Below are 16,203 nucleotides of genomic sequence, written 5' to 3'. Positions count from 1 at the left end.
TCAACTAATAAAGTCTCTGATGGTTAAATAAGAGATCTGGAATTCAATCCCTAATTACACCAAAAACTCATTGGTGTCTTGGTCTGATGATAAAGAGTTATCATCAGGAGCAAACGTCATAGATTAAAACTCTCTAAAAAAAAAGTTATCTCTATAATTAAATCCCACACAATACACCCCGTGTTATTGTATTTTTTTTTTTTCAAAATGCAATTTATGCTTATATTTTAATCTAATAAATTCATCTTACTTTTTTTTTTTTTTAATGAGAAACAAACACACACACACAAGGGAGAGGGAAAGAGTTTCTAACACAAAGATACACCATAACTTCACTCAAAAGTTATGATAACTTTTAAGGGAAGGTGGGGCAAGTTATACTACACATAACACACTCTCTTAAGCAATGTGAGACAATTACCCTTTCTTTTTTTTTGAGAAACAAACACACACACAAAAAGGAAAGGGAAAGGGAAAGGGGATTCATCTTACTTATTGTTCTTTACTTCTGAATTTGTGTGCATGATATTATGCCAAAAAAAGCTTACTATAAAGAAGCAAAACAATAGATACCCATTTAAATTCTTGGTTCTCTTATGTAATTTTTTATTTATTTTTTTTATATTCTCAATTTTTAAACTCTTTTGTGTATGATTTCATTTTTGGTTTTGGTTATTGTATTTAATTTGTGAGTGTGTAGATTTTTTCAATTAAACTATCATTAGGAAAAAAGTCAATACTATTAAGGAACTATTTTGTTTATTATTGTTTTTGTTAGTTAGGGCATAGATTAAACATAACCCATATAGGAATTATCAAACTTATTCCATGTCTCATATTAAGAAATTCACACAAAACATAAAGAGAATTTTAAAATATAAAAATAGATAAACATGGATAAAGTCTAAATTCTAAATTCTAAATAATAACTTAAAATAATAATTTTTTTTAAAATTTTAAAATTATTTACTTATTTTATAATTTATTATTACTATTTATTTAATAATTTAATTTTAACTATTTTAACATTTTTGAGTTTAATATGAATCATCATAAACTGTGAATCAGTGAAATCCTTTTATAAAACCCATTTGACAATCTTCTTTATAATTTACGGACAACTTCAAATTTTTTTGCTGTTGTTGTTTTTTTCATTTCAAAATAGCTTATTGTTTAATTATTAATGAACTTTTACCTAAACTAAACGCTCTCGTATCCCTTCCTTCCCTCGATAAACCACAGCGGACTTAAAGTCACACACACACACACACACACACACACACACACACAAACACAGTTAGCTTGGAAGAGTGCCCAGAAGTTTTTTTGGGGGACTCAGAAAATGGGTCCTATCACGCTATCTGCCGATGTTAAAGGCTCTTCAGTTTCAGTTGCTTCATCAGGTAACCCCGTTTCCTCAATATTTTTATTTATTGTTATTTTCCAATGTTTATGTGTTCCTTTTTTTTTTTTAATTTTTTTTTTTTTTTATGTTGATAAATATAATGTAAATGTGTTCAGTACTATGATGTTAATTACATATATTTTATGACATCCTGTGAATTGTCACGTTGTTGTGATTTTATTTTATTTATTCTTTCTAATGCCCACTATATTGTACATTGATAAATTATTATTTGTCCCAAAAGCCTTGGTCCATAGTAAATGGTGAATTTCTACTTGCAGTTGTTGAAGTGGTTGACTGTGAGTGGTAGAGAAAATTTGGCGAGTCCTTGAGTGTTAGTTGTGTCCACCACTAGCAGTCGTAGAAGATAAAGTGGCAACATGGTTTGGACTAAGGATCACATGTCCTAATACCATGATAAACTATCATTTGTCGTAAGGCGCCAGCGGATAGGAAATTTAATCACTTAATTATTATTCTATTTATAAAATTTGTTCAACCATACATATTCTTCTTCCAAAGGGTCTATAGCGGTTATCCGTTTCAGTTAAGCCATTTGCATAAATTTCAAGATTTTTATAAACAACAACTTCTTGATACCATTGATTTGCATGAGTAAGACATAAGCTGCTACAACAAAGGTTGTGTAATTTGCTATTTTTTTCCCCCTCATTCACCTTCAGAACACTCAAGTCGAGAGAATGAAAAAGGGAAAAGGAAGACCTACAATAACATTAATTAACAGGTTGTATTGGTTGCAAATTTCTCTTAAGCCAGTTGTGGTTTTTGGCTAAGCCAGAACTTTTTGATACCATTGACTTACACAAGTAATACCTAGGCATTACAACAAAAGTTCTGTAATAGAGATTATGACTTCAGATATAATAGAATGGTGAAACAGAATACATGTATTTGACCCCAACTAGTATGTTGAGGATCCATAGTCTACCCCAAAATTTTGGGACTAAAGGCTTGGTTGTTGTTCACCATCAAACCTATGTATATGTGCCTGTGTGGGCTAAAGACAATAGAAGATATGAAGAATACCTTAAACTCTATTTTTGTAATCATTGAAGAATACCCACTTCTTAAGTAAATGTTTAAATTTATGTATGATGTGGATGACGTCTGTAAATAACAAATTCAGATTATTGTAATATACAAGATTCACAATAATCTTCTCCCAATTCAGCTAGAAAAGAACAAGGTGTGATAGAAAATAATTTCCCTATACATGATTCACTTGAGTTTTATTAGAGAATGTGTAAGCTGGCTGTATACACAGGGTACTGCTTTTGAGAACTTGCACTGCCAATTAGCTATGTGCCATTAGGGAAGATTTTTATCCACTTCAAATTTAGGGGAAAGTCCCATTTGGGATCTCATATTTTTGTACAATTTTACCTATTGATGTGGATACCTTTTATTTTTTAAAAAAAAAAATTTATGTATGTTACCTTAGTGACATTTTTTGTACTCTATTCCTTCTTCTTCCTCTTTTTAACGAGGTGATATGCTCTTGCAGATGCATGTAACAAGAAAATGCGGAACTCAATGCTGGAAAGAAGAAAGCCTTTTGCATCAGTCAGTACGGGAGAAGAAAAGCCGTTTGACTTTTTTCGTACTTTATTTGGTATGGCTCAAAATTGATGTTGAAGATTGATATTGGCAAGGGTTCAGGGTGTTGAATGTTTTGGTGTTAACTAAGAATAAGATTTTTTTTATTGGTATATTACATGTGCACCCACTCGGTCTTGAACCCATGACCTCACCCTCCCCTAATACTTTTAAGGGAAAGAGGTGCCAGTTGAGCTAGAACTCATTGGCATTGACTAAGAATGATACTGAATCTCAAACTTTTAGTTGATTAATATTTTGGAGGACCTCTAATTTAAAATGTATCTTTATGAATCCAAGTTTAAGTTGGGAAGAATTTGTTGTGCAGGTAACAGTTAGATTCTTGTAAAACTGACAGCAAATTTTAAAAAGGTTCAATTACAGGTATTGGACATGGTATTCTTTTGCCAACCTAGGAGAATAAACATAAATTATGAATAACATTTATTTTCTCAATCAGTGTAGGAATGGTTTTCTATATTATTTGCAATAATTTTTTCTTGAGAGAACATGGAAAGCATATGTAAGGCCCTAGCCAAGGCCTTTGCTTTCCTAGACTTTGGGATAGATGGAGGAGGGAACATTCGCTTCTTCCATGCTATCAATTTCATTGAATACTTTAAATGGACAACTTGCTAGTGCAAATAAATTTATTGCATGCACTGTTCAGATTTAAGTAGTCTGGTGGTTAATTTTGCAGAGGGTTTTATAGCTGGAGGTACAGCTGGTGTCGTTGTGGAGACAGCTTTATACCCCATTGATACTATAAAGACGCGGCTGCAGGCAGGTTAATTATGCATATTATGTTATAGTCAATGTTTAATAAGAAATCTATTTTACCAGGTTATTGGTGATTGACTGATGTCAAATGCTAAGTTTTTGGTACTCTTCCAATTGTTGCACAGATGTGGGCTCAACCTTGCAATCACTAAGATAGAATTTTGAATTTCTCTTTGATATTTTCAGCCATTGATTATATGATTTTGATTTTCTCTTTGTCTATACATAGAAGAAGAAAACATTGTTGTACAAAGTTAGGTTGCCCACTTTAGAAAAAACACAGAAATTACATCTTCTTAACTACTAATAGCTCACATCTAGAGAGCTCTTTGATTTCATGTGTTCTTTTCTTCTTTGGAAGGTAAAAGCTTGAGATAAATACCTTACCTTAGGCTCTACTTATCAAAAAAAAAAAAAAAAAAAAAAACCTTACCTTAGGCTCTCCGTTTTTATTTTATTTTTTATTTTTTTTTGGGGGGGGGGGGGGGGATTTGCCTGAGCCTGATGTGCAGAAGGTACCTATACCGAATAGCAAAAGGGGGTATATTGTTAATTATGATTTTAAAATTCCAAGGCTTTTCTTTCCTCCATAATTTCTTGACCAGAGTGTTTCAAAATTTATGGTCTGTTTGGATTGAGGGGGAGTAAAGTAGAATAGAGTAGATTTGGCACAAAATTAGCTTATTTTTAGCCAACACTACTCTACTCCCCTCTACTCCCCCTCCATCCAAACAGGCCATTAATATTAAATTTTTTTTGCAGGCTGCACGTGGTGGTGGAAAAATAAATTTGCAGGGCCTTTATTCTGGATTGGCTGGAAATCTTGCTGGTGTCTTACCGTAAGTACTTTTTGAAGTGCATGACTTCCTAAATTTCTAGGATTCATAACTTCATATGTCAGTATCCATGTTTGTTCTTGCCAAGAGCCTTGTAGCTTAACGGGCACATCTTGGTGTTTCCAATAGACGCATCTAGGGTTCAAATATCCCCGCTCCTAACTATAGATGTATATAAAAAAAAAGTATCCATGTTTGTTCTTATAGCTCCCTTTTTATGTTACTTATGAACTGATCATGCACAATAGAAAACTGATCCCAGTTTTGAAGCTGGAAATGACTCAAGTTGTGCTCTTCAGACATGTTTGTTTGTTTTCTGATTGTCATGAAGTTTCATTTTTAGTAAAAATTAAAAATGCTTCCTGATACATCTATAAATTTGCATTGAATGTGTCATAAGGGAGATTGTCATCAATCTCCTAGGGCTCCAAATTTTCAATAATGTAATGGATTCTCAACAATTCAGACCAGTGATCTTCTGCAGACTTTCTAAACCTCTAAATTCTTATTTGTCATCCTTAGAGAGAGTTTTAATTCATTAAGTTCAGCATGAATATTATGGAACGAACATCATTATAAGATGGAATATTAACTATATAAAGTATGCCTTTCTGTCTCCCCCATCCCCCTTTTCTTGAACTCACTCTGCTTTCTCACTCAATAACATCATTTGAATTTTTGTTTTTGAAAGGGTGTTCTGGTTTTGCATCCATCTTTTTTGGTCTTTATATGTGATGGTTGATAGTTCCTATGTACCTCCTCAAACTGCTTATTGATTCATTACACCTGTAAATATATAATGTAGAAGTAATTTCATCATCTTGACTCCATATTCAGTATATATTAGGAAACACTTACATTGTGTGATGTTTGTATTGTGCTTCATCTTTCACATTTCTGGACCAATTCTACAATGTCACTGGTGCATGAGGACTACTTTCCTACAATGCTTGTAGAATTATTTATATCATCATGGCTCAATATTGATTATATTAGGAAATGGTTACATCAATGATGGCTTTTAAATGCTCTATTTTTTTACATTTCTGGTCTTATTTTTATGATGTCACTTGCATATGAGGACCACTTTCCTGAAGTGAGCTATTGACAGTCAATTGAACTTAGCATTTGATAAATTTCTTTCATTAAAAATTGAGATAAACTATTAGCTACTTTTGCTTTTGCTTCGTGATTCTTGATGTGCATGAAACATGTAGCAATGTGAGGTGTATCTTTCTATCTCATGAAGTCCCAATGTTATGATTATGATGGCATATTCCTCTTTGCTTTATTAGGTGTTTTTCCCTCTCTTGTTTAGGATGCCCCTTCTATGAAGAGAGGAGTCTTGGTATATTATTGTCTCTAAGTCTTCACAATTTTGTGTGGATTTTAGGCATACAGATGTCTCTCAATCTTGATGAATCTAATGCTTCCTAGCCATTAATTAATCATGAATCATAACTTGAAGAAAGTTAATATGATTTCACTGGTTGGTAATAAAGGTGTTGCAAAGGAAGAAGGATATGTAGGATGAATGACTTGTGAATAAATAACATATTATTATATGGGTATAGTTATTTGATTGACTATGGTCCTCTGCCATTCAACTTCCTTTCCCCTTTTTCTTTTCATGAGAGGTCTTGCTGATAACCTTCTGAACTGCTTATGCCCAGTCTGGTCACAGAATCATAAGAGAAAAATATGCAAATGCTAAGGTGCCGTAAGCTGGCTAACATATGTTATTGTAGAAGAACCACAGATTGTTAAATAGTTATGTATAGGCTTCTTAATTATCAAAAAAATTATGTATAGGCTTCTTAAAAAAAGGCATAACAACCTTTTAAATTTGCATACTTTTAAGGTAAAAGATGGTGAAATTTAATCATTATTATTCAAGCAAATGTTGGAAGTGGGTGGAAAGGTGTGTCGTGTTGGCTAGTGTGACACACCAGTTTTATAATAAAAGTGTCTACAAGTTGTAGTTATCGAAACATCTTTTTTCCCTTACTTTCTTAGGGAGTTGTTTGCTCTAAGAAAAGGATATCTCTTTGTAGCATCCAAGTTGTATTGATAATCTTCTTTTATGTGCAGGGCTTCTGCTCTATTTGTTGGTGTTTATGAACCTACAAAGCAGAAATTGTTAAAATTGTTTCCTGAAAATCTTAGTGCTGCAGCTCATTTGGTAAGAGCTTCTTTAATTTCCTATTATCATGAAAAGGATATATTGGTTTGGCTTGGGCACATGACCAATGAGCATCTTCTCAACTTATTATTTACCATGACCTCTCCCAAACCCTGCAAAAGTGGGAGCTTTGTGCAGTGGATATGACCTTTTAAGACTTGTCGCAACACAAAGATTGTTACTCACGAAGGTGTTAGTATATTATGCTAGTTGAAGCCCCAAACACATTTTTGTTAAACCCTCTAACTTTCTAACACTTTCACGATGGGACCAGAGCCTGTTCTAGTTAATGATCTAAAATAACTGTTTCATTAGCCTGTAGAAAATCGAGATATATGCCCTGTCTTTAGTAAACTTCCTGAATTTGTTTGTTGCTTGATACTATAGCTGACAGTTTGACCGTGTAAACTGTTCTGGTTGTTGAACTTTGTGTAGACTGCGGGGGCTGTAGGAGGCATGGCTGCTTCTCTCATTCGTGTTCCAACAGAGGTAGGTAACTTTTTACATCCATTTCAATGTATTTAAATGCTTTACTAACCCCCCCTTTTTACCCTTTCAACTCCTCAGGTTATTAAGCAAAGAATGCAGACCGGGCAATTTACTTCAGCTCCTGATGCTGTCCGCCTTATTGTCTCTAAGGAGGGCTTCAAAGGACTGTATGCAGTGTGTATCCTACCCCCACCCTCACTCCCTCCCACCTCCATTTCCTCTTTTGAAATTTCTTTTGACACTATTCAAGTACCCCTGCCTTTAATATTATGGAAGAATTTCTTATTCTTGGTTAAGGATCTAAAGGGTTCTTTCTAAGAGAGAATACGCCTGTATTGTTGAGTGACTTCTCATGTGTTAAATGTGGCATTAATATGTGACCTGCATGCTCTCTCTCCTCTTAATTTTGCAACTTTTTTTGTTGTTTTGTTTGCATACGTGACCTTCATTGTTGAGATTGCAGGGCTATGGATCTTTCTTATTACGAGATTTGCCATTCGATGCTCTTCAATTTTGCATCTATGAACAGCTTCGGATAGGTTATAAGGCAGCGGTAAGATCTTCACCATGCAGCATTTACTTTTAACACATTTTGGAAGAATTTGTTTTCACTTGATGTTTTTCATTCCCTCTCTGAGTGTCAGTGTTACATGAAATACTGAATCTGGGTGATGCTTCTATTCCAATGCCATTGTAATTTCTCTGATTGCAAGATGCTGTGTTACTTTTAATGCCCCTTTATAGACGTTTAGTCTCTGTAGCATGAAATCTAGCGCTTGGAGTCCCTTTCACAATAACCTTTGAGTTTTACCTGCAGTAGAAAGTATATTAAGGTTTAGCTGTGTTGATTTTAGAAGTTTTTATTTATTTATTTAATTTATTTTTTTTTTAAAAATTCATAGGGAAGAAATGATGTGCAGGTACAGCTATATACTTATCCAGTTATCTGGGAAAAAAAACGTATAGTGATATACCCCAAAAGTTTCCCAAAACTGATTTTTAATTGTCTATCTATGAAATCATACATATTGATGGTCTACTACCACCAAAAGACATCCAATAGCAAAGGGACCCAACAAATTGGGATTTAAACCTCTCTGTAGTTAGATCCTGACTCCTGACTGTCAAAGGTCCTCCTGTTCCTCTCTGTAGGAGTTCTCTTGAACTTGAACTTGGTTGACTCAAGTTAAGTTGGGGTTAGCTAAAGTAGTTAAAGAAGGCATAGGGAGCCCTTTTACTTGTGCAGGGATATGTAAGATGATTTATTCTGTACCAAATAAATGAATTATCTCAAATTAAACTAAGCTTAGCTTACTACAAATTGGCAAGGATTTTGCCATTCAAACATTTTTTTTCCAAACCAAAAGGATTGTGTATATTTCTCAACATTGTCTATAAATATGTACTACCAGGACCTACCTCTGCTATTTGATGCAAAAATTTAAGGTACAGCCCATTTCCAAAAAGCTAAAAAATAAGTTGTACCATTTCTCTCTCACTCTCTCTCTCTCTCTCTCTCAAACACACACACACATACAAACACCCCCACCCACTTATAGCATGGTAGCCCTGCTAGTGTGCATGCTGTTGTCCCTAGCATTCACAAGGGGTTAGATGTCTTAAGCCAGTGATCATTGACTATTTATCCTTATTTTATTTTATTTTATTTATGAGGATGATTGATAATTTCAACCTGTTTTTATTTTTTCCAGGCACAGAGAGATCTAAATGATCCTGAAAATGCCATCATTGGTGCTTTTGCTGGTAAGAAGACATTTAAATCATGTTTCCCATATGCTTTCATTTCAAATTAGTCATTCATCTACCTTACATATGGATTGAGAACTTTATATATTTCCATCACTCTGAGAAGGGCGAGGCAAATCCATTCCTTGTTAGTATCTCTCATCAAAGATGTTTTATTCAAATGAGATTTTTGGTTGCTTTCATCAAAGATTGTGTATTCAAATTTATATATGTATGAGCATGTATGTGCATCTTTGATGCAGGACAAAAGCAAGACAAAAATTAAAGAATAGAATATAAAGGATGCGTAGCCTAAAAGTCAGTACCTAGGTTCTAGGCTTGCTTGAAGTCAGCACTAAGCAAGAGAAAACCTCTAAGAGTCAGTATTGCGGTTAGTTGGAGTCAACACTAGGCCATTGGAAGATTTGAAGAAAGATTTTATTCATCACAAAAAATCTCTGCCCTTAGGAGTATGTCCATAGGAGCATAATACTATGCTTATGTAGAATAATAGCTTCCAATTCTAATTGACATAGGCAAACCCTAAATCTAATTCTAAATGACTAGGGAAATCCCAATAATTGAAGTATAAAATAAAAAATGAAAAACCTTGACTCTAGGACATTAAATAAAAATACTGATAAGCCTAATTAACAACTAATATTCATTATATATTTTTTTTTGATAAGTACAACTAATATTCATTATAGAACAATGTAAGCATGAAACATCATTGTTCTGAATATCATTGTGCTTCCAATTAACCTCTTACTTGCTTGGTTTGAATTGAGTATCTCATTTGTTGAATATCAATTCTTTTTAGGTGCCCTAACTGGGGCTATAACTACTCCCCTTGATGTGATTAAAACAAGGTTGATGGTTCAGGTAAGACCAGTCTGCTTCCTGTCATTCTTTCTGAATCTTTGTTTTAATTCAATATATGTACATACATTCAATGTGTACATATGTTTTGACTTTTTGCACACATTCAGTTATGTGCATTCATCTATTATGTCAGACATGAAGCGATTATATGGGTTATTTTGTTATCTTGAAGGGATCTGCAAACCAGTACAAAGGAATCTTTGATTGTGTTCAAACTATTGTTAGGGAAGAAGGACCTCCTGCTCTATTGAAGGTTGGTTATATAGTGGCTATAATTTTGAGAACATGCCCTAACCTAACTTGATAAACCATAGTACCTTGAAGCCAGAAATTTTTTGTTGCTTATATTTCTTTTTATTGCAGGGCATTGGACCAAGAGTACTGTGGATAGGAATAGGCGGTTCGATCTTTTTTGGTGTCCTTGAGAGCACAAAGCGGTTCCTTGCTCAGAGGCGTCCTACTACATTTCCTCAAAACTCGGGTACTAAGCAGGATTAGGTTGTAGAGGGACTTGGTAGCACTGTTCCCAAGATATACCTTGAATAGCTGTCTTCAGTTTCGTTTCTTTCACATTCTTTAGAATCTGAGATGTTGAAAGCATGATAATGATGCATAGCCATGCTTCCTGCAGCCATGATGTTACTAGTTTCACATGCACAGGGAATTGGTGCAGGAATAATATCCAAGCTCCATTAGTTTTTGATTGAGAAATACCACATGTTCCGTATGTACTATGTACCCTTTGTTTTTTAATTAATTAAATGGCGTTTACTTATATATTAAAAAAAAAAAATGATTGAGAAATGTATAAGCATGATTTGTATATATCTTGATTTCTGAGTGAAAAAATCCACGTAGTCTTCATTGTTTTTTTTTTTTTTTGAGAGCTGGGACAATATGCATCTCCCTGGTCTATTATGAAACTTTTGTCATTTTTCTCGTGCCTTTAATTTATACTCAAATTGGACAAGTGGACAAAATGGACCTAAGTGGACCAAATAAACGGAAATGGACTGATTGGACAGAACTGAACCAAATGGATCGAATTGAACAGAAGTAGACTGAAATAAATATGATTATGTGCATATATATTTAAAAGTCTTATAAATAAGGTGGCGTTTGGTACAGAGGAATCCACGTTACTCCTGACTTCTAGATTTCTTGGAATGTAGCTATTCTTATGTTTGCTTTCATTGGAAATCTCTTAAGATTCCTAGGAATGTGAGATGATAATGTTTGGTTTATTCCCAGAAATCTTAAATGAATTATTTATTTTTCCCATTTTATCCTTAGATTTGAATGTGAACTACCAAGTCTTTAAAAAAAAAAAAAAAAATCTTCCTCTAAATAAATAATGAAAAACCAAATATAAACTATTAATTATGACAAATTCATTAAAATTGTAGTCTAACATTTCAAAATGATAAGTATAATACAAAAATAACTATTTAAATTCTCAAATGTTTTATTCTTAATAATAATTTTTAAGAGTTTAATCCATAACAAAACAACCTGACAACGTTTAGGTCTATAAGACCATAGAAGTAGCAATAAAAGTAAAAGTAGTTCATCAACAATGAAACAAATACAATCTATTACATATATAATGTATTCACCCTTGCATCTGTGAGCACTTGAATAACATAGTCATACCTAACATCCTCAGGCAATGAGTAAAAATAATCACATTTACGTGTATCAACTGTAAGCAATTCTCCAGTTTTGATTCTTTCTGATATAGAAAATCCTTCGATTTACAATAGCTCATCGAATACTTTTATTCTTCTCTCAGCTTCCTCTGACTCAATCTTGAAGCAAGATGCAATGGTGGTCATATGTCCATTAGTTTCTTCATACTTCTTTCCAAAGTCTTTCATTATCTCCATTAAGGTCTCAGTTAATTCATCATTGGATCTTGGCCTCTTCTTATTTAGATTCTTTAAGCTAACACCTTGATTGGATATTTGTGTTTGGGAACCATAACCATTTCCATTGATCTCTTCTATACCAACATTTTTTTTTTTTTTGTCTCAGCTTCATTTGTAGGAGCTTGGTTTTCTTGTCTTCTAGTTAGCTCCTCTGTTGCATCTGTAGCATGTTGAGCTCTATCCCCACTGGCCCTATCTTTGCCAAACACAAGTGCTAAGTCATCAAAATGAGGGAAGCGCTTATTCCGCAATCCCTTAGCATCTGGATGACCCTGATGGGAAACAAAATATATATATATATATATATATTTAGTATTAAATTAAAAATTGGTCTTTAAACATGAATGACAAAAAAATAAATAGATTACCTTGACCCAATCTTCAAAAATTTGCTTCTCAACCACAACCATTTTCTCATTATCATTCCAACCAAAACCATTGGCATTTGGACCAAGCATGTTAGCTATTGCTCGATATTGTCTTCTTAAAGTTTTGTATCTAGATTCTATATGTGGACTTGCCTTTATACCACATCCTAGCAGTTTCTTCTCCATCAATTCCTCTAATTTAGCTATAAATCTAGGCTTAAAACCATTGTCTGCTCTCCATTTAACATCACCAGTAAGTTCCAATAAACACTCAACCAACTTATCATCTTCTTCAGCTGTCCATTGAAATTTAGTTCCTTTCTTTCCTTCATTGACAGGTTCACTATTTGTATTTTCCATGTCTATGCAAAAGTTGAACATAATTATCCAAATAAAAATGTAAGTATTGCATTTTTAAGAAAAAAAATTATACAAGAAATTCATGATAGTAATTAAGGTCAACAAACTTTGTAAAAGAACAAAAAACACGACAAAAAAAAAATACCACCAACTGAAATTATATTATAAAACAAATTCATGGAATTTTTAAATAAATAACAAAAACCATATTTCAAATTGAACATAAATTGTAAATGAGAAAATTACAAATTACGTAACTATAATGTCAAATTGAGTAGCACCTAACTATATAATATAATGAAAAGATACCAAGTAAACATCATCTCCAATTCAATGTCTAGAGGCCCGCCATTGTTCATACATTTCTTCAGCCAACTTATCTCTCCAATCATTCCATGCATCAGATGTCTCCACATACCTTATATACTCACCATCCAACTCTTGAGCACCTGAGTTGTCAGACAAGGAAGAGTTCTCTTGAGGGTCAAGTGTCATCTCTCTTCTTATATAGTTGTGGAGTAGTGCACAAGCTGAAATGATCCAACATTGGGTCTTGATTGGATAAAATGATCTACTCGTAAGTATTGCCCATCTTCCTTTTAGTAGGCCAAAGGCTCTCTCAATGATATTCCTAGCAGAAAAGTGTTTCATATTAAAAAAACTCTTTAGGAGAAGTAGGTTGGTGACCTTGCCTCCAATCATTTAGGTGATATCTTTGTGCTCTATAAGGTGCAAGAAATCCCTCATCGTTGGTGTAACCAACATCACACAAGTAGTAGTTACCTGACACCATTTTTAAACTATAAGAATTTAAATAGACGTGTCCAAAATAAAGTAGTGATTAAAAGTATTTATTTACCTTGAGGGACTTTCAATCCATTTCTCCTAGAAATTGCATCTCTTAAAACTCTAGAATCTACAGCTAAACCCTCCCAACCAGGCAATCGAAAGATAAATTGCATATCATGTGAATACACTCCCAGCACATTGGTGGCTATTTCATTTTTCCTGGTTCGATATCTAGGCTTGTCTTCAATTGACACATTGACTGGAAGATAGGTTCCATCTAGCGCACCTAGACAATTCTATTATAGGACTTATTCATTAAATCAATAATAAGTAATACATAGAAACATTCTAATCTAAATAGTAATGTACCTTAAACCATTTCCATCTTTCATCAGTACAGTTCTCAAGTATAGGCTCCGGTTTCTTAAAAAGGATGCTATGAAGATGAAGGACAGCATGCAACACAACATTGAAGTTTCTACTTATACTCTCACCCGACCAAGTTAATTGTCATGCTACAACTCTATTTTTTGCATGATGTGCAAGTACATGTAGAAAAGACACTACCATCTCATCCATTTCCATATTCTTAGATGGCCTCAAACCCCCATGTATGTGGAGCATGTCACAAAGTTTTCTAAATGCTCTCCTATCCATTCGTACATTGTTTATGGATGCTGTATCATCCATCCAAACCATATGATTCACATTCACAACTCTCACATTTGCTCTCTCTTATATTTGGTCACCCCAACCTCCAATTCTTCCAACTCTCCTATTCCTAGAAAGAATCACTATTGCACACATGTGCACTAACGTCATCCATATTTGACATAGTAAATCTAATTGATGTAGCAATACAACAAAAATTTTCTTTTTATGATTCCTTGGTGGTCGAGCCATCACTGCAATCATACACAAGAAATAAAAACTTGACATTTAAGAAAATTACAAATTATTAAAACAACTGCTACTAGACTAGCTTCCAGTGTGACATATAGTTATGTAACTAATATAATGGAAGAAAACTACTTGGGATACTTACTAATAAATTCTTATTAGTTAAAAAAATCTATTGCTTTTAATCTTAGATTAGCTATTGCCCGTAAATGACCAGTGCAAAAAGAGTAAAATGAGTTTCCTCCATTATATATTCTCACAATAATATCAAACCAATGAATCAAGGTTGGAAAACAATAGCATATACTGTGTTTAGGATTTGATGGTTACTCACCCTGTGTAACATATGAATCTAGAAACAAAGCCATTAATCTAAATATTAAAAAATTAAATAAAATTAAAAAATAAATAAATTAATTAATTAATTAAAAAAAAAAAAAAAAACCAGATGAAGCCACCAATCCAGATCTATATTTCTAGCAACTAAACAAAACCAAAATCTGAGATACGAATAGATACATTAACAAATTTCCATAAAATAAATCTATTAATAATTTGTTGAGCAACACACACACAACAGTAAAAGTGAATACTTGACAATAATGGAGAGTTCCCTTCAAACTTTTTTTTTTTTTCCACACATGAAACCTAAATAAAAATTTGTTAAAGAATATATCAACAATGTTGTCTATCCTGTTTATGTTATTTTGGCTGGAAAAGATAAGGGAAAAGATATTAATGATTTGTTTTATATTTTATCTTAATTGCTTAAATAATAAGGAAAAATGGTTAAAATTGTCAATTTATTAAAAATATAATTTCCTTTAAACTTGGGAATCTGGATTTCCACCTGTTTTAAAGGAAATCCACATTCCTACTGAGAGGGGTTTAAGGCGGGAATCTAGATTCCTCTGGCATCTGATTCCCTAGCATGATTTGCAACAAAACATGAAAATCTTTAAACATTTCTAAGAATCCTAAAACATTAGCCCGTACCAAACACCACTTTAGTTTAACCAAGAACCGTGATGAGATTATCACACTCCAAGCCTCTAAGTCCATCCAAATGGTCATAAATGACGCCTCTTGCATGATGTTACCGGATATATAGTAAAAAAAGAGTGCTGCAATGGGTGGGTTAGATTGAATTAACTTTATTTATTTATCAATTAAAAAAAGGTATGACTTAAAGATAAAGCTTCAGAGGATCAAATCTAAAGTATACGAACTTCTTCTCTCTCTCTTTTTTAGGATCAAATCTAAAGTATACGAACTTCTTCTCTCTTTTTTTTTTTTTCTTCTTTTTTTTTAAGAGAATCAGATCGTTATTTAAGAATTAGATCTAAAGTATATAGGAACTTAATTTATGTATTATTGTGAATATCATTAATTAATCATGAGAATAAAAGACCTTATATTAAACTGTTACTAAAAATATAAGAAGAATTTGGTTTTAAAAAAAAAAAAAAAAGATTACGTGAGGCAGATACTTTCGTCAAAGATCTTGGGCTCAGCAATATTATTTTTGAAGGAATGGCTCCATGGGCCATGGCTGCGATGTGTAATAATCTCCCAACTGGGGTAATGTTAACCTTCACTATGATCTGGACAGGCACAATGGTAATTCATGCACAAATAGACCAGAAACTCTTTATGCCAGCACACTAACGTTTATATTGGAAACCACTTGGGCAATAGTACCTGAAACCTGGAAACTCAGGCTTTCTTTGCTCATCATTAAACTCCATACTCGGACTCTCAACTCGAGAAGACTGTCACAAATGGTATAAAGCAGTAAAAGAAAAGGTTAATAAGAACAATTAAGCTATGGTTTCTATAAAATTGCTGTAATTTGGTGCAACCACTTGGCAATCAAACATGATAACCACTTGGTGCAACTACAGCTTTTAGACACAAA

General features: G+C 33.3%; 1 protein-coding gene across 1 annotated transcript; it reads left to right on the top strand.

Annotated features, from left to right (window-relative positions):
- Positions 1-1,176: 1,176 nt before the first annotated feature.
- LOC115994997 (S-adenosylmethionine carrier 1, chloroplastic/mitochondrial) lies at positions 1,177-10,765 on the top strand. The gene is made up of 12 exons (XM_031119381.1): positions 1,177-1,403; positions 2,931-3,038; positions 3,723-3,805; positions 4,565-4,641; positions 6,730-6,820; positions 7,256-7,309; positions 7,388-7,483; positions 7,773-7,862; positions 9,022-9,073; positions 9,879-9,940; positions 10,113-10,193; positions 10,304-10,765. Exons 1-12 carry the CDS (start codon positions 1,343-1,345, stop codon positions 10,436-10,438), a joined length of 990 nt encoding a protein of 329 aa, XP_030975241.1. The 5' UTR covers positions 1,177-1,342; the 3' UTR covers positions 10,439-10,765.
- The last annotated feature ends 5,438 nt before the right edge of the window (positions 10,766-16,203 follow it).

The sequence above is a fragment of the Quercus lobata genome, chromosome 6 (genome assembly GCF_001633185.2).
Source record: "Quercus lobata isolate SW786 chromosome 6, ValleyOak3.0 Primary Assembly, whole genome shotgun sequence".
In the NCBI taxonomy this organism is placed as follows: domain Eukaryota; kingdom Viridiplantae; phylum Streptophyta; class Magnoliopsida; order Fagales; family Fagaceae; genus Quercus; species Quercus lobata.
This window is presented reverse-complemented; position numbering and strand designations above follow the sequence as displayed.

What these genes read in the sequence shown, in the direction of transcription:
- LOC115994997 (XM_031119381.1), top strand. Translation starts at nt 1,343, where the DNA reads ATGGGTCCTATCACGCTATCTGCCGATGTTAAAGGCTCTTCAGTTTCA. An exon ending in CTATAAAGACGCGGCTGCAG is followed by an intron (nt 3,806 to 4,564) that starts GCAGGTTAATTA and finishes TTTTTTTTGCAG; the next exon opens with GCTGCACGTGGTGGTGGAAA. An exon ending in TCATTCGTGTTCCAACAGAG is followed by an intron (nt 7,310 to 7,387) that starts GTAGGTAACTTT and finishes TCAACTCCTCAG; the next exon opens with GTTATTAAGCAAAGAATGCA.